At 44.2% G+C, this 27,779-nt stretch overlaps 1 protein-coding gene across 2 annotated transcripts in view; it reads left to right on the top strand.

Moving 5' to 3' along the window:
* Window positions 1-27,779, top strand: part of DNMBP (dynamin binding protein) — a 180,435-nt gene that overhangs the window by 44,111 nt on the left and 108,545 nt on the right. For both annotated transcript variants that reach the window (XM_077455479.1, XM_077455478.1), the window contains exons 2-3: window positions 11,129-11,275; window positions 15,368-15,490. In XM_077455479.1, the coding sequence (XP_077311605.1) occupies window positions 11,131-11,275; window positions 15,368-15,490 (268 nt within the window). In that variant the 5' untranslated portion in view covers window positions 11,129-11,130. The remainder of the gene's footprint in view (window positions 1-11,128; window positions 11,276-15,367; window positions 15,491-27,779) is intronic.

The raw sequence follows: 27,779 nt of genomic DNA, 5'->3' as shown, positions 1-27,779 counted from the left end.
GATAGCCGCAAAAGGTGGCTCTACAAAGAATTGGCTTTAGGGGGGTAAATAGTTATGAACATTGACTTTTTCTGTTATTTTGTCCTATTTGTTGTTTGCTTCACAATAAAAAAAAAAAAATCTTGTAAATTGTGGGCATGTTCTGTAAATTAAATGATGCAAATCCTCAAACAATCCATGTTAATTCCAGGCTGTGAGGCAGCAAAACACGAAAAATGCCAGGGGGGGGGGGGGGGGGGGGGTGAATACTTTTGCAAGGCACTGTATATAATTGTAAAAATGAATAAAGCTGCGACAGCTTCTATACTTCTGGTCTGACAGGTTCTCTTCAAACAGATTGGCTGTTGGGATTTTTCCAGCCCTGCGTGTGATTGGTGGGTTGTGGTTGGTATCAGGAGATGGCAGACACTATCGGATAAAGGTATTCCTTTCTGTCTGAGTGTCTCCTCTAGTCCTGGGTGACGGAGCGTGTGAATATTTTAGAGAAGGAGACAGATGGAAGGCAATGCCGATGACAGGCTGCCTTACGCATTAAAAAGTAATGCAGCAGGTATTGATTAACCGCTTGCCCTCAGGAAGATTTACCCCCCCTTCCTGACAGGCCACTTTTTGCGATACGGCACTGCGTTACTTTGACAATTGCACGGTCATGTGACACTCTACCCAAATAAAATTGATGACCCCCCCCCCCCCCAAATAAAGCTTTCTTTTGGCGGTATTTGATCATCTCCTGCAGTTTTTTTTTTTTGCTCTATAAACAAAAAAAGACCGACAACTTTAAAAAAAACAAAACATTTTTTACTTTTTCCTATAAAATATATCCAATAAAATAAATTGGAAAAAAAAATCTAATTCAGGCCAATATGTATTCTGCTACATATTTTTGGTAAAAAAAAAAAAACAATAAGGTTTATATTGATTGATTTGTGCAAAAGTTATCACATCTACAAACTATGGGGTATTTTTATTTATTTTTTTACTAGTAATGGCGGCAATCAGCAACTTATAGCGGAAGTACGATATTGCGGCGGGCATACTGACACTTTTTGGGGACCAGTGAGACTAATATATTATTATATTTTCTTCTACAGAAATATATTAATTGCAGCCCTGCATCATTATCCACCTCCATTCTAGGCCAATTCTGACATTCCTCTCCTAGAAGATTACTTGGAACCCCCAATCATTATATATTTTTTAAAGCAGATGCCTTAGAGAAGAAAATGGCGGATGTTGCATATTTTATTTTATATATTTATTTTTTTAAATCACTTTAACCACTTGCTATCCATGCTATAGCCGAAAGACAGCTACAGCGTGGACTTCATTTGCCGGGAGGGCATCCCTGGATGTCCTCCCGTGCTTGAGCGGCGTGCGCGCCACCTGCAGGGTGTGCTCTGTGATCTGCAAGTCTGAGACTCGCCTGATCGCAGATCGGAGTAAGGGGTCCAACCCTGACCCCTTACCACTTGATCGGCTGTCAGCCAATGACAGCTGATCATGTGATGTAAACAAAGCCGGTAATTGGCTATTCTCCCTCCCCACGCTGATAGCGTGAGAAGGAAAAAAAAAGCAGATTACTGGTGGCTGTGAGCGGGACATAGGTCCCCATCAGTGCCACCCATCAGGGCCCATCTGTGCCATCTTATCTGTGCCTATCAGTGTCACCTTCTCTCTGCCCATCAGTGCTGCCCATGATTACAGCCTCATCAGCCTCATCAGCGAATATCGATGGAGAAAAATTACCCGTTTGCAATATTTTATAACAAACTATGAAACGTGTTGTTTTTTGTTTGTTTTGGTTTACCACCAAAAGAAAGCTCCATTTGTGTGAAAATAATAATAATAAAAAAATCTTTTGGGTACAGTGTTGTATGACTGCGCAATTGTCATTCAAAGTGCAACAGCGCTGAAAATTGGTCTGGACAGGAGGGGGGATTAAGTGCCCAGTAAGCAATGATTAATGAGTTTTATTGCACAAAAACACAAAAAGATACCCAATTAATTTGTAAAATATTGAAGATGGTGTTTTGCTGAGTAAATTGTTACCAAACATGTCACATTTTAACCCAGTGTTTCTCAACTCCTGTCCTCAAGGCACCCCAACAGGTCATGTTTTCAGGATTTCCCTCAGATGAAATGGCTGTGGTAATTACTAAGGCAGTGAAACTGATCAAATCACATGTGCAAAATAATGGAAATCCTGAAAACATGACCCGTTGGAGTGCCTTGAGGACTGGAGTTGAGAAACACTGCTTTAACCACTTGGGTTTTTTATGCGCTGATGAGGCTGCACTGATGGGCACTAATAGGTGGCACTGATGGGCACAGATAGGTTGTACTGATGAGGCTGCCCTGATGGATGTCACGGAGAGGCAGCACTGATAGGCACTGATGATGAGGCACTGATTGGCAGCAGTGATGGGCACTGATAGGTGGCACTGATGAGGCTGCACTCATAGGTGGCACTATTAAAAAAATTATAGGTGGTGCTTTAAAAAATTATATATTAAATTTTTTTTTTTTTTATTATTATTATTATTATATATTTTTTTACACTATCTTTGAATGGTTTATCTCTTTTATTGCTCTCAGAAGGGATGAACAACATTCCTTGTGATCGCATGGGCTATGACAGGTCCTCTTTTATGGAGAGATTTAGACCCCAGAACTCACCTCTGCCTTTCAAAGCATCTGATCAAACTGAGCTCCCTTATTAAAACTGGTAATGGCTTGTTTACATGAGACAGAACCTGGAAGTGACAAAATCCTGGTCGCTTCCAATTTCTGATGTCATGCAGTGGGAGGGATAACAGCCGTTCCTCTCGCAGTGTCCCAGGAACTGGATACCAAAGGTTGTCAACTTATGGGGCTCTGTTTGCATGGGAGAGCCTGGTAAAGGCAGGGGGTCCTCCTTCTGTCACCTGTAAAAGTAATCCAGTGGCTTTTTAGCCACTAGGATTACTATTACATTGAAAGGAATCACCAGCACTAAAAAAAAAATGATACCTCGATCATTGCTGCAGCTGCACACAGACCCGCTGATTCCATCACTAAGTCTATAATGAAAAGTGAGAGGTGTTATTGAAAAAAAATCATGTAGATGAGGAGTGAAAGGAGCAACCAGCGAAGGGAAAATATAAGCAGCTTAAACTTTAGCTTCCAACAGACACTATGATGTACTTGTACGTCTGATGTGCGAGACGACTGTGAAGCTTTTAGATCTTTTAGTATCGATTTGGAAGTTATGAAATTTTATATTGATTTGAGGTTATGAAATGTTTCGTTTTGAGATGTTGTCGGGTTGAGGCTATGAGATGTTGTATGGGTTTGAGGTCATGAAATTTTGCATGGGTATGAGGTTATGAGATGTTGCGCGGGCATGAGGTTATGAGATGTTGCGCGGGCATGAGGTTATGAGATGTTGCGCGGGCATGAGGTTATGAGATGTTGCGCGGGCATGAGGTTTTGAGATGTTGCGCGGGCATGAGGTTTTGAGATGTTGCGCAGGCATGAGGTTTTGAGCTGTTGCGCGGGCATGAGGTTTTGAGATGTTGCGCGGGCATGAGGTTTTGAGATGTTGCGCGGGCATGAGGTTTTGAGATGTTGCGCGGGCATGAGGTTTTGAGATGTTGCGCGGGCATGAGGTTTTGAGATGTTGCGCAGGCATGAGGTTTTGAGATGTTGCGCAGGCATGAGGTTTTGACGTGTTGCGCGGGCATGAGGTTATGACGTGTTGCGCGGGCATGAGGTTATGACGTGTGGCGCGGGTATGAGGTTAAGAGATGTGGCGCGGGTATGAGGTTTCGAGATGTTGAGGTTAGATGTTGCGTGGGTATGAGGTTAGGAGATGTTGTGTCACTTTGAGGATGGTGTGTTGGGTTGAGACTATGAGATGTTGCATGGGTATGAAGTTATTTGTATGTTGTGTTGGTTTGGGATTATGACATGTTGTGTCACTTTGAGGTAATGAAATGTTCTATCGCCTGTCTTTTTGGTGACTACATGCTTGATACAATGGGGTTGGTTTACTAAAACCTGTGCATGCAAAATCTGGTGCAGTTCTGCAAAGAAACCAATCAGCTTCTGGGTTTTAAGTTAGAAGCTGATTGGCTACCATGCACAGCTGCACCAAATATTTCCACTTAGGACCCTTTCACACTTGGAACTGCAACGTCGCATGACAAGTCAATCCTCATGTTTTTCAATGATCCAGAGCCGCGAGCCCGTGAGTGGAGTGGTCGTTGGGAACAAGTGGCTGCATATACTGGGCACAGGTGGCTGCGTATGACGGGCACAGGTGGCTGCATATGATGGGCACAGTGAGGCTGCAATTAATTGGGAGGAGGGGGGTTCAGTATTTTTCAGTTTGCGCCACCTAAAAATTTTGAGCACCAACCTCCACTGTTACATAGACATGGTTAAATTGCGTGACTTTTAAGTCGTGGCGGTGTGAAAGGGTCCTTACAACTTTTAGTAAAACAACCGCAATGTGTGTTCCTGTTAACAGTATTTGTGTTTTCACTTAAAATTTTCTTTTATTGATTACATTGTTGCTTTGTAACTTTCAGATATCAGTATTTCAGGTTGTATAAACGGGACACATATAGGGCTCTATTTCTAAATTCACACAACTTTCACCCAGGAGTCGCATATTTTCCCAATTGAATGCAATTCGAAAAATGTGTGCATCGTGGGTGAAAGTTGTGTGAATTGTGTCTGCAAACCTTTAATAGACCCATTAGTGTGTCATGCTCTTGTGACTTGTTATCCTGATGAAGGATGTCTACAGTCCTTGTTCAGTGTACTTCCCTGTGTACTGTCTTCTCCACGCCATCAGAGAATATAAATCCGTGTTGGATTTCTTATTTTAGCTGGGTGACCTCTCTTTATTTAAAGTGATTGTAAGGGTTCGTGTTTTTTTTTTTTTTTTTTTTCTTTCTTTTTTTTTAAATAACATGTCCTACTTACCTCCACTGTGCAGCTCGTTTTGCACAGAGTGGCCCCGATCCTCGTCTTCTGGGGTCCCTCTGTGGCTCTTGCAGTTCCTCCCCACATCAGATAACCCGGAGGAGAAGCACTCTCACTGGGGGGGGGGGGGGGGGGGGGGGCGGTCACGTGGGCACGCTCCCGAGTCCAGCATTCGGCGTCCATAGCCACCGTATGACTCAGCCCGGGCATCCACGTCGTTGTATTTGATTGACGGCAGCGGGAGCCAATGGCTGCACTGCTATCAATCTATTCAATCAAGAGGTGAGCGCATCCCCACCGGGTCAAGTTCCAGGACTCGGGTAAGTAACGCGGGGGGGGGGCGTGGGCGGTCACTGACAGGTGTTTTTTTTCACCTTAATGCATAGGATGTATTAAGGTGAAAAAACACGAACCTTTACAACCCCTTTAATACCATTGAGACCAAATGATTTGAAGCCTGTTTGATGCACGCATTTTAAAAGTTTATCTGTCCGCACACATCTCTCTATACAAACCCCATACAATCTGATTGGCTGGCCTGTATGTGGGTTGGAATGGAGCCCTTGATCCAGGATGCAGATGCCTCGGAGAGCCGGACCTCCCAGATGTGATGTCTGGTGACCCCTCGTCCTCCCAACAGCTAGAGGAGCACCAAATCACGTGGACTGAGAGGCTTGCCAGCAAAATGTATTTGAGGAACCTCGTCTGATAGATTTTACAAAACAATAACATTTCTGTTTTTATTTATGGAAAGAATAGTGAGGGATTAGAACACTTGTCATGTTTTTATTGTTGCCCCCCCGGGAAACTCACCCTCTGTGCTGGTGACTATATAATCGCTGCGATTATTCGCCGTGTTGTATTCACACTGTTTGTTGCTTTGGGTAGACTTGTATTTTTTAACCATGTTGCATAGATGTATATTTTTATAGAAGAAAAAAAAAAGCCAAAAATACAAAACTTTATTTTGTTTTCCTTAGAGCAGAACTTCAGTCATTTTTTCATCTTTCCATCTATTAAATCTTCTGCCCTTGTTGTTTTAACTTTGGATAGTAAAACATTTATTTTCTGCCAGTAAATACCTTACACAGCCCACTTCCCTTTTCTTGTCTGGTCATTAGCCTAGGCTTATGACATTTCATAAGCATTTGCCACGAAGGGAGGGGGGGATGTGTCATAAGAGGGCCAATGAGAGCTGCAGAGCTGGAGGCGTGCCTCTGTGTAAATCCAGGAAGTGAACAGGCAGCACCTTTTAGCTGCCCACAGTTAAAACAGCTGCAGCCGGTCTCAGTGGAGGGAGATTTCTGCAGCATATTTGGCAAGTGCAGATTCACAATATATATAAAATAATAATACAAAGTGGTTGGAGGGAAGCTTCAGAATGGCAAAGATGTTTTTATTACAAATTACGTGAGCAGACTGCAGTTCCTCTTCCTAATGAGTTCTGCAGCCACCGTGATGCATTGGAGTGGGATGCAGAAGCAGAGACTTCTACTTTCACACAAAGAGCAAGGCTCCTTCTCTGCAGCACACTGGCAGGGGACAGGCTTTTCTGTTCTGGCTGTGGCTGCTTCCCGAAAGAATGAACTGTAAAGCCCCATACACACACACGATAAGATTTTCCGACAACAAGTGTTCGATGGGAGCTTGTTGTCGGAAATTCCGACCGCGTGTAGGCTCCATCGGACATTTTCCTTAGGAATTTCCGACAAACCAAATTTGAGATCTGGATCTCAAATTTTCCGACAACAAAATTAGTTGTCGGAAATTCCGATCGTGTGTACACAATTTCATCACATGCTCGGAATCGAGCAGAAGAGCCGCACTGGCTATTGAACTTAATTTTTCTCGGCTTGTCGTACGTGTTGTACGTCACCACATTCTTGACGTTCGGAATTTCCAACCAAGATTTGTGTGACCCTGTGAATGCAAGACAAGTTTAAGCCAACATCCGTCGGAAAAAATCCATGGATTTTGTTGTCGGACAATCCTATCGTCCTAGGCGTGCACACAGGGTGTACCGGGTGTGCCTGGGGGCACCCTGATCACCCCATGTGGGAAAAATTTCCCCTGCTTAGATCCCTGATTTTTCAACAAAGCCGCCTAACGGGTCTCCTTAAAAAAAAATTATAAAAAAGAAAATAATAAAAAAAATTGTCAAAAATAATAAAAAAAAATAAAAAAAAATTCAAATGATTGACACCATTCACTGCCCTACTGACACCAATCTCTGCTTTATATATTTATTTCTTTTCATATTATACTGGGTAGTATTTTTGTATATTATTGTCATAGCATACTGGGTAGTATTTTTAATACTTCTTTTCGTAGTCTATTGGGGAGGATTTCTTTACATTTTATTTTCATATTATGCTGGGTAGTGTGTGTGTGTGTGTGTGTGTATATAATATAATTATTTTTTTTTTTAATACATCTTTTTCATGTCATACTTACTTGCTCTGTGCAATAGTTTGCACAGAGCAGCCTGGATCATCCTCTTCTCGAGTCCTCCCCCAGCAGTTTTGGCTCCTCCCCCGCCACGAGTCCCCCAGTAGGAAGCTCCTTTTCATGGGGCCTCGATCCCAAGCCAGGCTGTTGGAGTCTATCCACACACACACAGCCCAGCTCGGCACCACTCTCTGCTGACAGGTTTTGACTGACAGCAGCAGGAGCCAAGGGCTCCCAATGCTCTCAGATAAGCTTGTCAGACCTGGAAGATTGTGGGAGGGGGGGAGCTTCTGCAGATGTGCACAGTGCTTGACCAAGGTTGGGTTCAGGTGAGTATTTGGGGGGCTGGGGGGGGGGGGAAGCTACTAGAATGCATTAAGGTAAAAAAAAATGCCTTTTACCACCACTTTAAACTGGGTAGTAATTTTTTTATATCTATTTATTTTCATATTATACTGGGTAGTCATTTTTATATTTCCGTATTATACTGGATAGTATTTTGTATATTTATTTTCATATTCTAGTGGGTAGTCATTTTTATATTTATATTCATATTATACTGGGTGGTATTTTTTATATCTATTTATTTTCATATTCTACTGGGTAGTATTTTTAAATCCTTTTTTTTTGTTTGTTTTGTTTTTCATATTCTACTGAGTAGTATTTTGTATGTTTGTTTATTTTCATATTATACTGGGTGGAAATGTATTTATTTATTTTTAGTTCAGTAAATATTTAGTACTAAATAGTGCATGTTTATAGGGTTTTCTGGCTGAGCTGTGATTACAGATCTGAATGGCGGGATCTCGTATCGCAGTGTGAAGGATAAGCCTGTCTGCATGTTCAGCCTGCAGGAACGATCAACAAGTGCAGAGCTGGTGCTGGGCTTTCTTAAATGCTGGGCTGTTATATAACAATTGCAGAGCAATAATGTATATTGGCAAAAAGTGGATGAATTAGGCAGCCGATTGACAGCTTAAAGTTGGGGAAAAAAACAGATCTGTTTTGCTGCGGAGCTGTGATTGCAGATTTAAATAGCAGGATATCGTTTTACACACACAGATGAGTGAGTCGGCTGAATGACAGGTTAATACTGCGGGAACAGTCAACAAATATTGAGCTAGTGTTGGGCTTCTTAGGTCGCACAGCGGACACCGGCTGCGATCCGCTTGCTTATCAGGGCCGCTGTCTGCTGTTCCTTACTGAGCAGGCAGATGACAGATCTGTGTCTGCTCCATTAATGCAGAGCGGACACGGACACAACCCGCTCTCCTGTAATGAGTGATCAGGTGTAAAAAAAAAAAAACACCTATCCGTTTACACCCATGCTGATCTATTGGATCGTATGTAGGCAGGTGTAAATGGACACGTGTCCGTGTACACCTGCCGCTCCCTGGAAGAGAATAAAAGTTCAGATCGGGTCCCCCTGAAAAATGGACAGGCGGAACCGATCTGAACGTTCGTGTGAAAGGGGCTTTAGTGGGCCCAGCATGCAACAAACGCAAAGCAAATTACGTGCAGCTGGTGGTGGAGAGGGTGATTGAAGAAAGGAAGTGGCTGAAAGAGGCTGCGGGAGATCAGCAATGCCCTAACAAAAAAAAAATGGAGAGAACTATTTTAACCACTTAAGGAAGCATTTACCCCCTTAATGACCAGGCCATTTTTTGCGATTTGGCACTGCGTTACTTTAACGGACAATTGCGTATTCGTGTGACACTGTACCAAAAAAAGAAAGAAAAAGAAAAAAAATGGAAATCCTTTCTTTCCCACAAATAGAGCTTTCCTTTGGTAGTATTTGCTTATCTCTACGCTTTTTATTTTTTGCACTATAAACAAAAAAAGAGCGACGATTTTGAAAAAAACAAAAAAACACATTTTTTTACTTTTTGCTATAATTAATAAATATCTTCATCAGTTTAGGCCAATATGTATTCTTCTACATATTTTTGGTAATAAAAAAATAAGCGTATATTGATTGGTTTGCACAAAAGTTATAGCGTCTACAAAATAGGGGATCTATTTATGGCATTTTTATGAATTTTTTACTAGTGTGGCTGTGATCAGCGATTTTTTTTTATTTTTTTTTTTTATTTTTTTTTAAGCGGTATAGCGGACAGATTGGACACCTAACTGGCATTTTTCTGACATTTTCTTTACACTTTTTTTTTTGGGTGATCAGTGCTAAAAATACGCAATGACCTTGTACTAATGACACTGGCATGGAAGGGGTTAACATCAGGGGCGATTAAAGGGTTAATGGCTCCCTCAGTGTGTTTACTGACTGTATGGGGGATGGGCTGCCTGGGACAACCCACAGATCCGTCTTCCTGCATAGGAAGAAAGACGAGATCTCTGTGTGATCCCCTATCAGAACAGAGATCTGCCTAGTTTACATAGGCAGATCACTGTTCTGTCACTGTGGAGAGTGATCGCGGGTGGCCAGCAAATCGAGTCAGACCTGCTGCTTGGCTCCCCCCAGTGGCCAATTGGCGCATGCGCACCCACAGAAGGCAGCAGACGAGCCCGACGTACACCTACGGCGATTCGTGCGGCCGAGACAGCTTGCCGCAGTATAACTGCGGTGGCTGGTTGGTAATCGGTTAATAATAATAAGTCTAAAACATTATTTGCTTTTAGATAGGGAGAATATTTTCTTCCTTTTTGGAAGTTTTTTTTTTCTCTAGGTTCCAGTGTTTATGTGCTGGATTTAACCCTTCCCGTAGATGTAACTGGTATCTGGCTGATAACAACGGACAGGAAAATGCATCCTCCAGGGTTCTCCCTCCTATTTCCTTCCTCGGATCGGTCCAACATCCTAACCCTGACTTGTCCGCACCGTCCGGGACCTGTTCCCAGCTGTCGGCTTGGCACAGTCACTCACTGACCAGTAGATCGTTCACAACAACCTGTACATGTGTGTTATAAAGTGAAGAATGTCTGATCCGCTCCTATGTACACATTAATGTGCATGTACAGAAGGGACTTGTTTACTTGCAGTTCGGGGGGCGATAAAATCGCGCAGTTGAGCTGCTGTTTCAATGCTTTGTTTCACTTCAACCCACACAAGGTGGTTGTGGTGCGTTGGTGCTGCAATTATGGGTTATCACAGATGGTGAGGAGAAACGGGGCACTTCGTTACAAAGTAACTAATCGTACAAAGGAACTAATAGGGGAAGGATTACACAGTATGGTATTTCTAAGAACACTTTCTATTAATGTTCCCTCCCCTTTTTCCTACTTATTCTACCGAACATGAATAAAAAAAGATGTGCTTATTTTGAATCCGCTCCAGTCCAATCCATGTGATTCTGCCTCTTTGGTTCCCAGAGTGGCTGCTGCATGGGGAGAGGAGGGAGCGCCAACAATGGCTGGGCTATGGGAACCAATGGGTGACGTCACAGCTCCCAGAATTTTTTAGCCGTTGTTGAGACCAGATCAATGGGGTCCAACCAGCCTGGAATTCAGCTTCTCACCAGCGAGTCAGCCTCTTATTTCCAAGTAGTTTCTAATCTGTCATGCAGTGGAAGTAATAGAACTTTGGACCCCTAAGATTTGTTTGGCTCAACTATATGTGATGTGGATAGGCTGTATATCTGTCCTGTATAGCACACATGTACATATGTCACACTGTGCTCCTCCTATTGCATGACCTGTATGACTGTTCCAGAATATCGTTATACTTAGTATTGTGTTTTTCTGTCTCTTGCAGAGATGGAGGAGGGCTCAGTAGTTCGTGCAATCTTTGACTTCTGCCCCAGTGTGTCCGAGGAACTGACGCTCTTTGCTGGGGACGTCATTGAAATTCTCAGCGTGATAGATGAGTTTTGGCTGGTGGGGAATAAAGAAGGGATCACAGGTAATCTTCAAAATGTATTTATACTAAAATAATTGTATTCGGTCTTCAGAGTATTTTGTGTATATGGCTTTTAATGCTAATTACTGATCAGGTTTCATGCTGTGTTAAAAGTAATTTTTTTTTTTTTTTTTTTTTGAGCAAATACAAATGGATTTATTTAAAGCTGAATTCTGGGATAAGCAAATATTGTCTAAATATCAGATCTGTGCAGTAATCTAGTGTGAAGCTTTGCCTCTGTGTAGGAGCTTCCTGTAATAAAGACCAGTTACTGCTGCTCTCTCCAGGATGACTGGTCTAATCTCCGCCCCCTCCTGTAGTTTTCTACAGGAAGCCTGTAGTGGGTGGAGCCATTGGCGCCCCTCCCACAGCTCTGCACAGGCAATCTACAGCACAGTGATGATGTCACTGCAAATTTTTCAAGGTGATACCTGGGTTTGCAAAGCCGTTTGGTGCACTCAAAGGGGTTTAAAGTCCTTTGCAGCTATTGAAAAATATATTTAAATGAATGTTTTTGTGCCCAGAGTTCAGCTACAAAAGAAAAAAACCCATCAAGGTATCAAGTGTTGGCTTCTGTACTCCTTTTTTTTAAGCTCCATTCACACCTAGACAATTTGAATCGGCGCGATTCTGCCTGCGGTTCCAAAACAAGTGGCGCGTTTACGATGCCATTACTTCCTAATGGCACCCCAATCGCACTGCGAATGTCACGCTGAAAAATCCCACAAACAAAATCGCAGGACACGAGTTGTCCAAAATAAGTTCTGGAACTTCTTTTGGGTACTTTGCGTCCCGTGATTTTGTTTGCACAATTTTGCCATGCAATATTCCTGGCTAAATCGCATCGTAATTGGAGTGCCATTAAGAAGTAATGGCATCGGAAACGCATCCTGTGTTTTGCCGCGATTTGAAATCGGCTGCAGAATCACAGCGATTACACTCTCAATTCAAATCGCCTAGGTGTGAATAGAGCCTTATGGCTCGTACACACGATCTGAATATCGTACGAAAACGGTCGTCCGAGGAAGGATCGTACGATTTTCGGATCGTGTGTACACTACTTTCGACAGCCGATCACGACCGTTCATCCGATTATTATTCGATCGGACATGCACGGAAATTTTCCTCATACGATTCCAGATCGTACGATTTTCGTTTAGTCAGTATAGTTGTCGTACAAAAATACAATACAAATGCATTAAAACACATGACATCACTAACGATTTTTTTTTTCTATCATGCGAGAATTTTCGTGACTTTATTTAGCTATTCAATTTCTACTTGCGATTATTAACCGAAAACGGTCGTGAGATCGGTCGTACGATATTCGGATTGTGTGTACGGGACATTACTCTGGTTGTTCTTTTGATCTTATTCCAAGCCATAATTGAGCCATAATTGAGCAATATTTGAGTACTGTGCTTGGACTAAAAAGAAGGAAACATCCTGAAAGCTTGTCCAGAAAATGTCACTATTGGTGAAAAAAGAAAAGTATCATAGACAGTACTCAGTGTTGTAAGTGCACTAATTATGCTTACAATCACCTTAAAGGGGAAGTATGGTAAAGCTCTTTTGGCCATACTTCTCCTGTGGATCATACGAGTGCACTTAGTTCTGCAGTCCTGTGACCCAGATTCATCTGACAGCGGACTAAATGCACTGTGGGCTGACATCACAGAGCCAGTCCATACTCTAGGGGGATCCCGACATTAACGTCAGGATCCACCCAGACTCCTGACCAGCAGCTGGCTCAGCCTCTCGGCACACCTCTGAGAGCTGGAGCCAGGTGACCCCGCCCCCTGTACAGCCTGGTGACCCCTGGAGGGGAAGAGCAGAGACCCAGTGACTGACAGTCACTGGCTCTCTGCTCACTGAAACTGATAACCGAGTAATCTTTGATCATTAAATTCGTAGTCTTAGAGGTGTCAGAACAGGCACAGCATCAGACTGATACGGAATCCACCTAGGGGAATATGATTGTTTATTATTTTGAAATCCTACACTTCTCTTTTAACGCCCAACTCTCAGAATTACAAACAAAAACTACCCTTGCAAAGCAAGGGTTAAGTGCTTGATAACTCTAGGGCAGGGATGTAGAAGTAGTGGACCTCCAGCTGTTGCAGAACTACAAGTCCCATGAGGCAAAGCAAGACTCTGATAGCCAAAAGCATGACATCCAGAGGCAGAGGCATGATGGGACTTGTAGTTTTGCAACAGCTGGAGGTCCGCTAATTGCATATCCTTGCTCTAGGGGATGATGAATATTGTGTAATAATTACCTTACTCCTGGCTCTAGCAGACTCCCTCATTCGTGCGACCGATCCTTCGAAGCCTCTTCTGTAAGGTGTTCCAGGCCATAGTTGTACAGGGATGTCCTCAAGTATAACACAGGGCTGATGCCCCTGCATTATATGTGAGGATAACAAGGGACTGTCCACAAGCCATATGGAGGAGAGTGCAAGGAGTAAAGTAAGTAATACACCTTATTCCTCAACCCCCCCACCCCACAGTGAAGGGGCATTAAACCCTTGCAGTGCCGAGAGGGCCACTAGGTAGAGACGGGGCTTTTCTTCCTCATGTCAGATCCTCCAGCAAGGGGAACAATTGGCACACAGTAGTGACATAAACAGTGGTGGCCACACTTTAGATCTCACATTGCAGATATACATATGCCCCCCTCTATCACACCACCCCCCTATATGTAGAATGGATAGATTCATGCATAGCATGAATCTATTCATGACCACTGCAGCCACCCCCTCCTATTCGGGCGTCCAGGCCCTTTTCAGATGCCGGGCACATAAATTACAGCGGCTCTAATAGGCTTAAAAAAAGGTGGACTTGGAGCGCAGAGCATTGCGCTCGCAGTCCATCCAATACTGAACCGCATCTCCACCGATCAGGAAGCGTGGGTCTAATACCTATCACCTGATTGGCTGATTACACAGGGGATCCTATTGGACGCCTAGCAGAAGGGAAGAAGACATGCACGGGAAGGATGGAGCACACAGGAGCCATCGCTTGACTTGCAACCAAGATAGGGTAGTGCCAGTCAGACAGAGTGGGGGGGGGGGGGGGGTTTACAGCGAGGCTGCATTTGGTGGGGCACGGCGAGGCTGCATTTGATGGGGCGCGGCGAGGCTGCATTTGATGGGGCGCGGCGAGGCTGCATTTGATGGGGCGCGGCGAGGCTGCATTTGATGGGGCGCGGCGGGGCTGCATTTGATGGGGCGCGGCGGGGCTGCATTTGATGGGGCGCGGCGGGGCTTCTTTTGATGGGGCGCGGCGGGGCTTCTTTTGATGGGGCGCGGCGGGGCTGCTTTTGATGGGGCGCGGCGGGGCTGCTTTTGATGGGGCGCGGCGGGGCTGCTTTTGATGGGGCGCGGCGGGGCTGCTTTTGATGGGGCACGGCGGGGCTGCTTTTGATGGGGCACGGCGGGGCTGCTTTTGATGGGGCACGGCGGGGCTGCTTTTGATGGGGCACGGCGGGGCTGCTTATGATGTTGGTTTGCGCCTCCCCAAAAAATTTTGAGCAACCGCCGCCACGGCAATTATGGGGCTGTAAAAACAGGATTGCCTAGGCACGCTCACATACCAGGACGTGCACTGCTATTTTTCAGGAGGAATTTCAAAACAATAGGTTGATTTTTCAGTGTGCTGCTTAGATAAAATTGACATTTTACACTAGCTCAGTGACCCACTGAAAAATACAGGTCACCGCTACGACACACAGAAAACAATTGTTTTCTATGTGTTCTATCCACACTGAAATACAGCTGGGAGCTGCACTGCAGTGGTCTGCAAGAAAATGCTGACATTCTGGACGCTGGACAGGATTGCATATAGTAGAGCAGTACAGGGACATGAATTATGCATTGAACCGCACCCCTCCCCTCCTCCACCCCCCCACCAGCGGCGGCTCACTGCTGCCGAAACTGACAGGTGGCGGACAGTAAAGCCCTGTGGTTTAGTGTGTGGCAGGTGTTCTTTTATGTATGAATGGGCCCAAATGTTCACTAGAATGTAGCAAATGTTTACCTATTTTGAGTTCATGTTCATTGTACTTTTAATAAAATGTCCTTTCCTTGGTTGTAGGACAATTTCCTGCCAGTTTTGTGGAAGCTCTGAACATCCCATCTGTGAAACATGGAGAAAGACTGTACGTCTCCATCAGCGATTTCACCTCCCATGAGCCCGGAGCGCTGTGTCTGCAGAGAGGTAACCATACATTATCACCATCAAATCCCCATTCTGCAACATCATTGTCCGCCAATCTCCAGCAGCAGGCCCCAGGTGTTGGAATTTGTATCATCAGTGTCTTTCTATTGTCTGGGGTTACACTATTCATCACATATGACATCACATCTTCACACGCTCATTGATCTTATATGATATTTAAAGTGGTTGTAAACCTCAGACATGAAATATGAACAAAGAAAGCATATCCCTCTATAGCAGGTGTAATCACCCCCCCCCCCCACCCCCCTGTCCATGTGGCCTGTTTGCAACGAAGGCTGCACTGTCTGACGTGCGGCAGCAGAGCGAGCAGATAGATGAGATCATCTCTCACTGCCCGCCTGCGTGTCACCGCCTCTGAACTAATGTGCATGCCTGTGCTGCCATCACTGCAGTGCCAATCTTCATGTGGTGACCGGTGACAATCCACATCTGGTGGCAAATGACAAGCTGCATCTGATGGCAGGCAGCGTGGCAAGTGACAATCCGCATCAGGTGGCGTGGCAAGGGACAAAACGCATCTGGTAGCAAATGACAAGCTGCATCTGATGGCAGGTGACAAGGCAAGTGACAATCCGCATCTGGTGACAGGCAACCTGGCAAATGTCAAGCTGCATGTGATGGCAGGCAACGTGGCAAGTGGCAAACTGAATTTGATGGCAGGCAATGTGGCAAGGGAGAAAACACATCTGGTGGCAGTCGATGTGACAGGTTACAAAACACATCAGGTGGCAGGCGACGTGGCAAGGGACAAAACTCTTCAGGTGGCAGACGAAGTGGCAAACTGAATTTGATGGCAGGCGACGTGGCAAGGGACAAAACGAATCTGGTAGCAGGTGATGTGGCAAGGGTCAAAACGCATCTGGTGGCACATTCTGCATTATGGTGAGTTGAACTATTTCTTTCTATATTACACTGTAATAATATAAATAAAGTGATTCAATCATCTTGCCACCATATCAACCTTGGTGCCAAGAGGCTCTTGGTAACTCTGGAGGAGCTGCAGAGATCCACAGCTCAGGTGGGAGAATCTGTCCACAGGACAACTATTAGTCATGCACTCCACAAATCTGACCTTTATGGAAGAGTGACAAGAAGAAAGCCATAAGAAGTCCCATTTGCAGTTTGTGAGAAGCCATGTGGGGAACACAACAAACATGTGGAAGAAGGTGCTCTGGTCAGATAAGACCAAAATGTAACTTTTTGGCCTAAAAGCAGTGTGGCGGAAAACTAACACTGCACATCATCCTGAATACACCATCCCTACTGTGAAACATGATGGTGACAGTATCATGTTGTGGGGATGCTTTTCTTCAGCAGGAACAGGGAAGCTGGTTAGAGTTGATGGGAAGTTGGATGGAGCCAAATACAGAAAACCTTTTATGCCGTGTACACACGGTTGGACTCTCCACGAGAAAGAGAGTCAGACAGAATAATTTAATCGGATATTCCGATCGTGTGTGGGCTTCAGTGGACTTTTTTTTTTTTTTTTTTTTTATTCTGACGGACCTATTAATAGAACATGGTTTAAATTTTTCTGACGGAATCAATTCCTATCAGGAAAACAGTTTGTCTGTATGCTGTTCCGACAGACCGAAAACGAAGCAAGGGCTGCTATTGGCTACTGGCTATTGAACTTCCTTTTTCTAGTCCCGTCGTACGTGTTGTACATCACGCGTTCTAAACGATCAGACTTTAGTGTGATTGTGTGTAGGCAAGCCCATTTCAGTGGAACTCCATTGGAAAAACTGTCAGAGTTTATTCTGATGGAAAAAACGGTCATGTGTACGCAGCATTAGTCTGCATAAGACATGAGACTGGGGGGAGGTTCACCTTCCACCAGGACAGCGACCCGAACCATACAGCCAGAGCTACAATGGAATGGTTTAGATCAAAAGATATTCATGTGTTAGAATGGCCCAGTCAAAGTCCAGACCTAAATCCAAATGAGAATCTGTGGAAAGACTTGAAAATTGCTGTTCAGACACTCTCCATCCAATCTGACAGAGCTAGAGATATTTTGCAAAGAATGGGCAAAAATGTCACTCTCTAGATGTGTAAAGCTGGTAGAGACATCCCCAAAAGGACTTACAGCTGTAATTACAGTGAAAGGGGGTTCTACAAAATATTGACTCGGGGGGCTGAATACAAATGCACCCCCCCCCCCACACTTTCACATATTTATTTGTAAAAAATGTTGAAAACCATTTATCATTTTCCTTCCACTTCACAATTATGTGCCACTTTGTGTCGCATAAAATCCCAATAAAATAAATTTAAGTTTTTGGTTGTAACATGACAAAATGTGGGCCATTTCAAGGGGTATGAATACTTTTTCAAGGCTCTGTATGTAGGGTTTTACAACCACTTTAATGAACATAGGGAAGTTTGGAATTGCCATACCCTGGGGACCTAGAATGGTAGCCTTGGGGCCCAGTATGGTTAACATTGATATGGAGCGTTTCCCTCATGTAAACAAATCCTAACAAACTATAAAATATAATTGATCCCAGTGTAGAGGGCGGCACAGCTCATGGACATGTGTTTTGGAGTCTGTAGAGGTCCAGAAGGCAGCAAAATGTCTTTGTTCTGTTTTTGGCTGCCCAAACTGAGTCTTTCGTTATTAGCTGATCTTTTTTAACCACTTAAGGACCGGGCCTTTTTTCTGAGATTTGTTGTTTACAAGTTAAAAAACCTTTGTTTCCTAGAAAATTACTTAGAACTCAAACATTTATACATTTTTGTTTTTCTAACACCCTAGAAAATAAAATTGTAGTTGTTGCAATACTTTCTGTCACACCGTATTTGCACAGCGGTCGTACAAGCGCATTTGTTTGGAAAAAATACACTTATTTTTTTAATTAAAAAAATAAGACCACAGTAAAGTTTGCCCAATTTTTTTGATATTGTGAAAGATGATGTTACGCCAAGTAAATTGATACCCAACATGTCAAATTTCAAAATTGCACCTGCTTGTGGAGTGGTGACAAACGTTTTCCTTTTAAAAATCTAATTTAAAACAAATTCTACAGGTTCCATGTTTTGAGTTACAGAGGAGGTCTAGGGCTAGAATTATTGCTCTCGCTCTACCGATCCCTCACATGTGTGGTCTGAAGACCGTTTTTATATGTGGGCACTGCTCACGTAGGCGTTCACGTCGGGCCGGGGCGCATTAAAAAGAAAACAAAAATTCGTATTTATTTTACCTTTTTATTTTTACACTGTTTTTAAAAAAAAAAAAAGAATGGTGTCAGTTTTATTCCTATTACAAGGAATGTTAACATCCCTTGTAATAGAAAAAAAGCATGACAGGACCTCTTAAATATGAGATCGGGGGTCAAAAAGACCTCCAATCTCATATTTACACTAAAATGAAAAAAAAAAAAATTGTCATTTAAAAAAATTATTTAAAAAAAAGGACGTTTTGACGTCGCTTCCGCCCTGCATTGTTATGGAGACAGGTGGGAGCCATCTTCCCCTCATTCATCTCCATGCCCAGCAAGGGTGAAGATCCGATCGCTGCCGACGACTCTGGTAAGCGGCAGAGGGCACTGGAGCGTGGCGGGAGGGGAGCCCCTCTCCCGCTGCCGATAAGTGTTCTTGCGGCGAATCCGCCACAGAAACCACTTTTATCTGAAACCGGACCGCTCACTGAAGAAGAGGATACCGGGGGTTATGGCAGCGATATTCCTCTTCATACAGCCAATGTAATACGACAGTGGGCGGACCGGAAGTGGTTGAATGGCTGAAAAATCTGCAGATGGGACCACAGTGATCTCTAGATATTTAATAGCCTTGTAAAGTTGGTTGTTTCCTATACTATAGAGCAGGCTATCCCAGCCAGGGTTCCTCCAGAGCAGTGTATCATTTTTTTCAGGTATGGCACTGTTCAAAAATATGAAAAATACATTTCGAGGACCCCCCGGTCTAAAATGTAAAAATGTTTAAATATTACATACAACCTCCTTGATGAAATTACTTTCACGTCAAAATTGCCCCATACCCTCACGTCAGAGTGCCCCCCACTCAGTCTACTTCCCCCCCCAGACCTCTCCCCAATCAATGCAAAACCTGAGCCTGGGACAATGATACAACCACCTTCACGTCAGAGGCCCCCCCCCCCCCTTACATCAGAGTATGCCAATCAGTGTATCCCCACCCCCCACATTCCCTTCCTCACTTCAGAGGCCTACCTTTTGACTCCAGCAGCCCTGCAGAGGATAGGAGGTGGCACAGGTCAGGGAAAGGTAGACCTCCATCCTCTCCTGAATGCTTGGGGTGGCACTGCAATGCACCTGCCTTAGATCACCATTATGTGTGGTTGCCCACCAATGCCATAGCAAGGAATGGCACTGTGTGCCCGGGCCCCAGAGCGCCACTGCTTGTTATGATGCTGGTGACCAGTCCGCTCAAACCAAGGAAACTCGTGACACTGATCTACGGCAAACTAGGTCCCGTGCTCGTGGCACTCTGGGGGAACGCAAACGGTTCCAACGGCTGCTAGGTGATCCTTGAGTAGTGGTAGATTTATCTTGCTTCTGCAATGGCCACCAATGTAAGGGGGTTTTTCTACGCATCACCAATGTAAGGGGGCAGTATACAGACCATCAGTGTAAGGGGCCATTACTTTACTTATCACCAAGGTAAGGGGGCATTATATTGACCATCCGTGTAAGGGGGCCATTGTTTCACTTATCACCAATGGAAGGGGGCCCTATACAGACCATCTGTGTAAGTGGCCACTGCTTCACCTATCACCAAGGTAAGGGGGTACTATATGGACCATCTGTGTAAGGGGCCTTTGCTTCCCCTATTACCAAGGTAAGGGGGCACTATGCTGACCATCCATGTAAGGGGCCACTGCTTCACCTATTACCTAAGTAAGGGGGCACTATAGAGACCATCTGTGTAAGGGGCCACTGCTTCACCTATCACCAAGGTAAGGGGGTACTATACGGGCCATCTGTGTAAAGGGCCTTTGCTTCCCCTATTACCAAGGTAATGGGGCACTATACTGACCATACATGTAAGGGGCCACTGCTTCACTTATCACCGAGGTAAGGTGGGCACTATATAGACCATCTGTGTAGAGGGCCATTTCTTCACTTATCACCAATGGAAGGGGCACTATACTGAGCAGCAATGTAAAGTGGCATCTCTACTCGTCACCAATGTAAGGGCCACTTATCCACTGACCAGTAGTAGATTGAACTTTTTACTATTGTTTTAATATTAAGATTAATTTTGTTATACAGAGCAAGGGGTTGTTGTAATGTGACCTGCTTTGAGTGTCAAATACTTTGGGTATGATACATTATTAGGATTTGATTTTAAATTTTACACAACTTACTGATCATACTGATTTTTCCTAGAGCAGTATATAACATTATTTTAATCAAGGACTTCCTGAAACCTGAATTTTTTTTTTTTTCTTTTTTTAAGGGTTCCTCCAGGGTAAAAAAATATAGAAAGGTTGCTATAAAGTTATTGTTGACATACTGGTGTTTATTTACTAAAGCTAAAGAGTGTAAAATTATTCACATTTCTGCATAGAAACCAATTGTCCTCTAACCTCAGCTTGTTCAATTAAGCTTTGGCAATAAAACCTGGAAACTGATTTCTATGCACAATTGTGACCAATTCTCTACACTCATGCCTTAGTATGTGTGTTTTTCTATAAAAATACCTCAATTGTTGTTCCTTGACCTAACCAGCAGAGGGTGCCCTTGGGTAACCTTTTCTATCGCACCATTCTGACAAAGTATTTACTTTGTCTTCTTGTATAGTGCGGTGGTTGTACTATTTGGAGTATATGGAGAAATGTTTTATCTGTATCTCATAAAAACATTCCAGACATAGATATAAAAAAAAAACGCTATTTAGTTGAATTTATTTATTTATTCAAAATTAATTAAAAATTCTGCTTGACAGCTAGTCTAATTACTATAAATCTAGATACTAGATACCTAGATTAAAGCCAGTCTTGTGATGGTATGCCTGATGTGTGTGGGGGGGGGGGGGGGGAGGGGAGGGGGCGCTTTAGGTGAAAAAAAAAAACGTCTATTGAACAATTTATCGTTTAAAGTTAGTTAATTGCATGATAGCAAAATCATTTGCTTTCACAGCCAAGTGTCCATTATTCAAAAACAAGTTTGAATGATTTCTGGTATGGCCAGTATCACAGATGACAAATAGGATGTCAGAAAAGGATAAAAAAAAACTATTAGGAGCTACAACCCTTTGCCATACACATCGATTGCTTTAGTAAATGTTGTTAAAGTAAGGCAAAACTTCTTCTTTTTTTTTTTTTTTTTTTTTTTTAGTATTGGATAGAGTAGAAAGGTATTAGAACACCTGTCAGTTTTTATGATGGTGAAAAAAAAAAATCTGACAGTGGTTATAACCCTCCCTGATTCTATCCATAATGGGGGGGGGGGAGAGAGAGTTTTGCCTATAGTTCTACTTTAAAGGGGTTATAAACCTTTTTGTTTTGTTTTTTCACCTTAATACATCCTATGTATTAAGGTGAAAAAAGACCTGGCAGTGACCGGCCCCCCAGCCCACCCCATTTTACTTACCTGAGTAATTTCATCCGGCGGGGACATGCTCTCTCTCTGCCCAGGGCTCTTGGCTCTTAATTGGACAGATTGATAGCAGCGCAGCCATTGGCTCCCGCTGCTGTCCATCAAATCCAATGATGCGGGGCCAAGTCATACATTCGGCGTCTATGGAATGCTGGACTCGGAAGCTCACCCGCAAGGTAACCCCCCCGGGAGATCGCTTCTCCTAGGGGGTTATCTTATGTGGGGAGGAGCCGCCAAGAGACCCCAGAAGAGGAGGTTCGGGGCCACTCTGTGCAAAACGAACTGCACAGTGGAGGTAAGTATGAGATATATATATATATATATATATATATATATATACACACACACACACACACACACACACACAATAATTTTTTTTTAAATAAACTAAGCTTTACAATCACTGTAAGTCAGGGTATTTTTCAATATTTTTTTATTTTAGTTATTTTTTTCATTTGTAAATTAACATTCTTGAAAAATTGAATATTTTAAAAAAATAAAAATAAATTGTTCTGGGAAAGACGAGCTTGCGCCTTGTCAAAACATTGAAATAAACCTCATCACTGAGCGTCCACTTTTAAGACTCTGTGAGCGCTGCTTATCTTTTGGGTTAGACATATTTTATGCTTTGTTTTATTATTATTATTATTATTATTATTATTAATTTAGGATTTTTATAGTGCCAACAGTTTGAGCAGCACTTCACAACATGAGGACAGACAGTACAGTTACAATACAATTCAATACTGGAGGAATCGGAGGGCCCTGCTCGTAAGAGCTTACAATCTAAGATTTCCAACACATTTTTGTTATTATCAGGCTAGGTTCACACTGCAGTCCGGAGTCCGATGCGGTTTTGTTCGCCGGTTCAGGTGCAAATTTTTACTTGACGTCGCGCCTAAACCGGACCTAAAATTGCACAGGACCTTTTTAAGAAACTTGCCGCAGCCACCCGAATATATACCTCCTTTTGAAAACCGGTCTGCTTCACATGTTATGCAAATCAGATGCGATTAAAAGTGCCTCCAATTCGCATATATGTGAACCGAGCCTTATACGGTCTTCGCTCAAATCAGCAGATGAACCTGTAGTGCGTTTTTACATTTTGAATAATATGATTCCTATTCTGCCTTTCTTAAATAAGTCTGTGCTTTGAAGATCTGTGGGCATTCACAACGGTAACTCGTCTGTTTACAGAGGGCTCTACTGGAGGATTCTATTACATCGGAGGGTCTCCAAACTTTTTTCGCAGTGGCCAGTGGGAGTAAACAATGCCATATCTTTGATGTCAGTGGAAGGAATAGTGCCCCATCATTGGTGTCAGTGGGAGCAATAGTGCCCCATCATTGGTGCCAGTTGAAGGAATAGTGCCCCATCATTGGTGCCAGTTGAAGGAATAGTGCCCCATCATTGGTGTCAGTGGGGGGAATGGTCCCCCCTCATTGGTGTCAGTGGGAGGAATAGTGCCCCATCATTAGTGGGAGGAATAGTGCCCCATCATTAGTGGGAGGAATAGTGCCCCATCATTGGTGTCAGTGGGAGGAATAGTGCCCCATCATTGGTGTCGGTGGAAGGAATAGTGCCCCATCATTGGTGTCGGTGGAAGGAATAGTGCCCCATCATTGGTGTCGGTGGAAGGAATAGTGCCCCATCATTGGTGTCGGTGGAAGAAATAGTGCTTATCTTTAGATAACTCGAGGGGTGCTCTGGATGTGGTGCGAATGCAATGCAAATTCCGCACCACATCAAAATTGCGAACCGATTGCGGAGTGTATGTTAACGTAACGACGCCTCGAAATCGATTTGCAGAATCGGATCGCATGGGTGTGAAGACCCTTGAAAACTGATTCTGGTGCGGACAAAAAAAAAAAAAAAGTAATGTACGAGTCTGGTACAAATGTGGTGCAATTTGAGCCTTGCAAATCTATGGAGAGATACCCCAGATACACCACATGTAGTTCGCACAGGAATGTGTTGCCGTTACATGCGGTGTCTCGCACCGCATCAGTGTGAACCCGGGCTAAAGGTTTATTTGTCAAAGATTGTAAATGGATAGTAAAAAAAACAGATGTAAACGGTTTAAAACCAGGTAGATGTAAAATAGACCTTAAAGCGGAATTAATTAAACCTAAAACCAAAAGTTTAATATTTTACAGCTTACCAATCGTTAGACATGGTGTCTCCATTAGTTTTAATTTTTTTTTTTTTTAGGTTTTTTTTTTACTCTGTTTTCACCTGGTTATCTGACCATTGACCTCCTGTATTAGAGTTCCCCTTACTCTGAAATGGAGGCACCTCTGGACAGCAGTATTGTCAGTCTGGAGGAGGGAAGTACTAGAAAACTTAGATAAACTTAGCCCTTGTACACGCGGTCGGAGATTTCGACAACCAAATCCGTCGGATTTTGTCCGAAACTGTTGCATACACACGGTCGGACAAAGTTGTCGAAAAATCCGATCTTTCAGAACGTGATGACGGAATTTCGTTACGATGGGACTATATTCAGGCTAGTGGCCAATAGCTTTGATGTAGGAATTTGATCTGAGCATGCGTGGCACTTTGTCCGATCAAAATTCTCTACACATGATCGGAGTATGTCCGATCGGACTAGTTTGTTGGAAAATATTTCCAACAAGTTGGAAAATTGGGTCCGACGGATATTCCAACAGAATCAGTCCAATGCATACCACACACAGTCGGATTATCAGACAACACGGTCCGATAGGACACATTCCGACAGATTCTCCGACCGTGTATACAAGGGCTAACACATTGAAGCTGAAATCCAGCTAACACATAATAAGCAGTAACAGCAAACAATTTTTTTCCTTTTAGGGTAAAGGTTTTGCATAAATATAAGCTGATCATTGTAAGAACCCCTGTCAGTGGTAAATGGTTTGCCTCAGCCCCCTATTTGCTACATCTGCAGCACAGCCTGCTCTGTTGAAAAGCAACAGATTTACTGGTCAGATTACCAAGTGCAGATAAAGGAAATAAAGCCTAAAAAAGAAAATGAAAAAGAAAATGAGTGCAGCCACCACATCTAAGAACAGGAAAACTGCAATATAATAAGTATTTTCTTTTGAGTTTAACCACTTAAGCCCCGGACCAATTTGCAGCCAAAGGACCAAGCCCCTTTTTTGCTTTTTGGCACTGCGTCGCTTTAACTAACAATTGCGCGGTCGTGCGACATGGCTCTCAAAAAAAAAATTGGCGTCCTTTTTTTCCCACAAATAGAGCTTTCTTTTGGTGGTATTTGATCACCCCTGCGGTTTTTATTTTTTGCACTATAAACAAAAATAGAGCGACAATTTTGAAAAAAATAAAATATTTTTTACTTTTTGCTATAATAAATATCCTCAAATATATAAAAAAAACATTTTTTTCCCTCAGTTTAAGCCGATACGTATTCTTGTACATATTTTTGGTAAAAAAAAAATCACAATTGCCGATTATTGATTGGTTTGCGCAAAAGTTATAGCATTTACAAAATAGGGGATCGTTTTTTTAGCATTTATTTTTTTTACTAGTAATGGCAGCGATCAGTAATTTTTATTGTGACTGCGACATTATGGCGGACACATCGGACATTTTTGGAACCATTGTCATTTATACAGTAATCAGTGCTATTTAAATGAACTGATTCCTGTGTAAATGACACTGGCAGTGAAGGAGTTAACCACTAGGGGGCAGTGTAGGTGTTATGCATGACGTTATGTGTTTTTTTATTTTTTTTTATTGTTGGATGGGGGCGTAGCCTGACATGTGACGTCACTGATCGTCCTTCCCTATAAAAGGGAAGAGACGATCGGTGACAGCCACACAGGGAAGCACAGGGAGAGGTTTGTTTACACAGACCTCTCCTCGTTCTGAAGCTCCGTGACCCGCGGCCACGGTCACGGCGCGCTCCCGACCCATGGCTGGGCACTTAAAAAGCAACTTACAGGTACATGCTTGTGCCCAGCTGTGCCATTCTGATGACGTATATTGGCGTGAGGCGGTCCTTAAGTGGTTAAAGAGGTTGTAAAGACACATAACAGAATCAGGCGGCGTACACACGCGGGGACTGTCTGCCGAAACTAAGTTCGTCCAAACAGTCCGCTCAAACTTTTGAATGAACGAACACGCCCACACACGGCACTTTTTGAGCAGACAAATACGGCAAACTTTTTTCGTCGTACTAAGTCCGCGCAACTTTTGAAATGAGCGGACTCGCCCACACACGAGGCAACAGTCCGCTCATTTCGAGCGCGTGTGCAGGTAGGCGGGGCCCGCGACGGAGACGTCGCGGGCTGCGCCGCCTGGAATGGACTTAAAGGGGAACCCCAACGCCGAAAAAAATCGGCGTGGGGGTCCCCCAAAATCCACAACAGACCCTTGTCCGAGCACGCTACCCGGCCGGCCAGGAAAGGGGGGCGAGCGAGCGCGCCCCCCCTCCTGAGCCGTACCAGGCCGCGTGCCCTCAACATGGGGGGTGCCTTGGGGAAGGGGGGGGCGCGCGGCCCCCCCACCCCAAAGCACCTTGTCCCCATGTTGATGAGGACAAGGGCCTCTTCCCGACAACCCTGGCCGTTGGTTGTCGGGGTCTGCGGGCGGGGGGCTTATCGGAATCCGGGAGCCCCCTTTAATAAGGGGGCCCCCGGATACCGGCCCCCCACCCTATGTGAATGAGTATGGGGTACAATGTACCCCTACCCATTCACCTGTAAAATAAAAGTACCCAAAAAAAAACACAACACACGAGATAAAATATTTTATTGCACAGCTCCGGGGGTCTTCCGTCTTCGGGGGTCTTCTCGCCGGACTCCTCCGCTATCTTCTTGTAGCTCTTTTGCTAGCGGAGGAGTCCGGCTTTCTTCCTCCCCGCCGCCGGCCTCTTCTCCCGACTTCGGGGGTCTTGTCCCCCTCTTCGGTTCTTCTGCCGGGCCACCGCGCCTTCTTATAGCTCTTTTGCTGGCGGTGGCCCGGTCTTCTGTCGCCGCTGTCGCCGCCGCCTTCCGTTCTTCTTCTTCTTGTTCTTCTTGTTCTTCTCCAGGAGATGTTGACACGTCGCTCTCTCCGGCCGGAATGCCAGAGCCGCGCTGAGCGGCCACTTATATAGTGACAATGGGGCGGTGTCACATGGTATATTTCACATGGGTTGGTCACATGGGTTGATGTCACATGGGGACTATGACATCGTAAGGGGGCGGGGTCACCATGTGACCAACCGATGTGACATATACCATGTGACACCGCCCCATTGTCACTATATAAGTGGCCGCTCAGCGCGGCTCTGGCATTCCGGCCGGAGAGAGCGACGTGTCAACATCTCCTGGAGAAGAACAAGAAGAAGAAGAACGGAAGGCGGCGGCGACAGCGGCGACAGAAGACCGGGCCACCGCCTGCAAAAGAGCTATAAGAAGGCGCGGTGGCCCGGCAGAAGAACCGAAGAGGGGGACAAGACCCCCGAAGTCGGGAGAAGAGGCCGGCGGCGGGGAGGAAGAAAGCCGGACTCCTCCGCTAGCAAAAGAGCTACAAGAAGATAGCGGAGGAGTCCGGCGAGAAGACCCCCGAAGACGGAAGACCCCCGGAGCTGTGCAATAAAATATTTTATCTCGTGTGTTGTGTTTTTTTTTGGGTACTTTTATTTTACAGGTGAATGGGTAGGGGTACATTGTACCCCATACTCATTCACATAGGGTGGG

Source organism: Lithobates pipiens, unplaced genomic scaffold (assembly GCF_037356315.1).
Source record: "Lithobates pipiens isolate NorthernLeopardFrog02 unplaced genomic scaffold, aLitPip1_a1.2 Scaffold_25, whole genome shotgun sequence".
NCBI lineage: Eukaryota > Metazoa > Chordata > Amphibia > Anura > Ranidae > Lithobates > Lithobates pipiens.
Note: the sequence above shows the minus strand (reverse complement) of the source record. Positions and strands in the feature narration are given on the sequence as shown.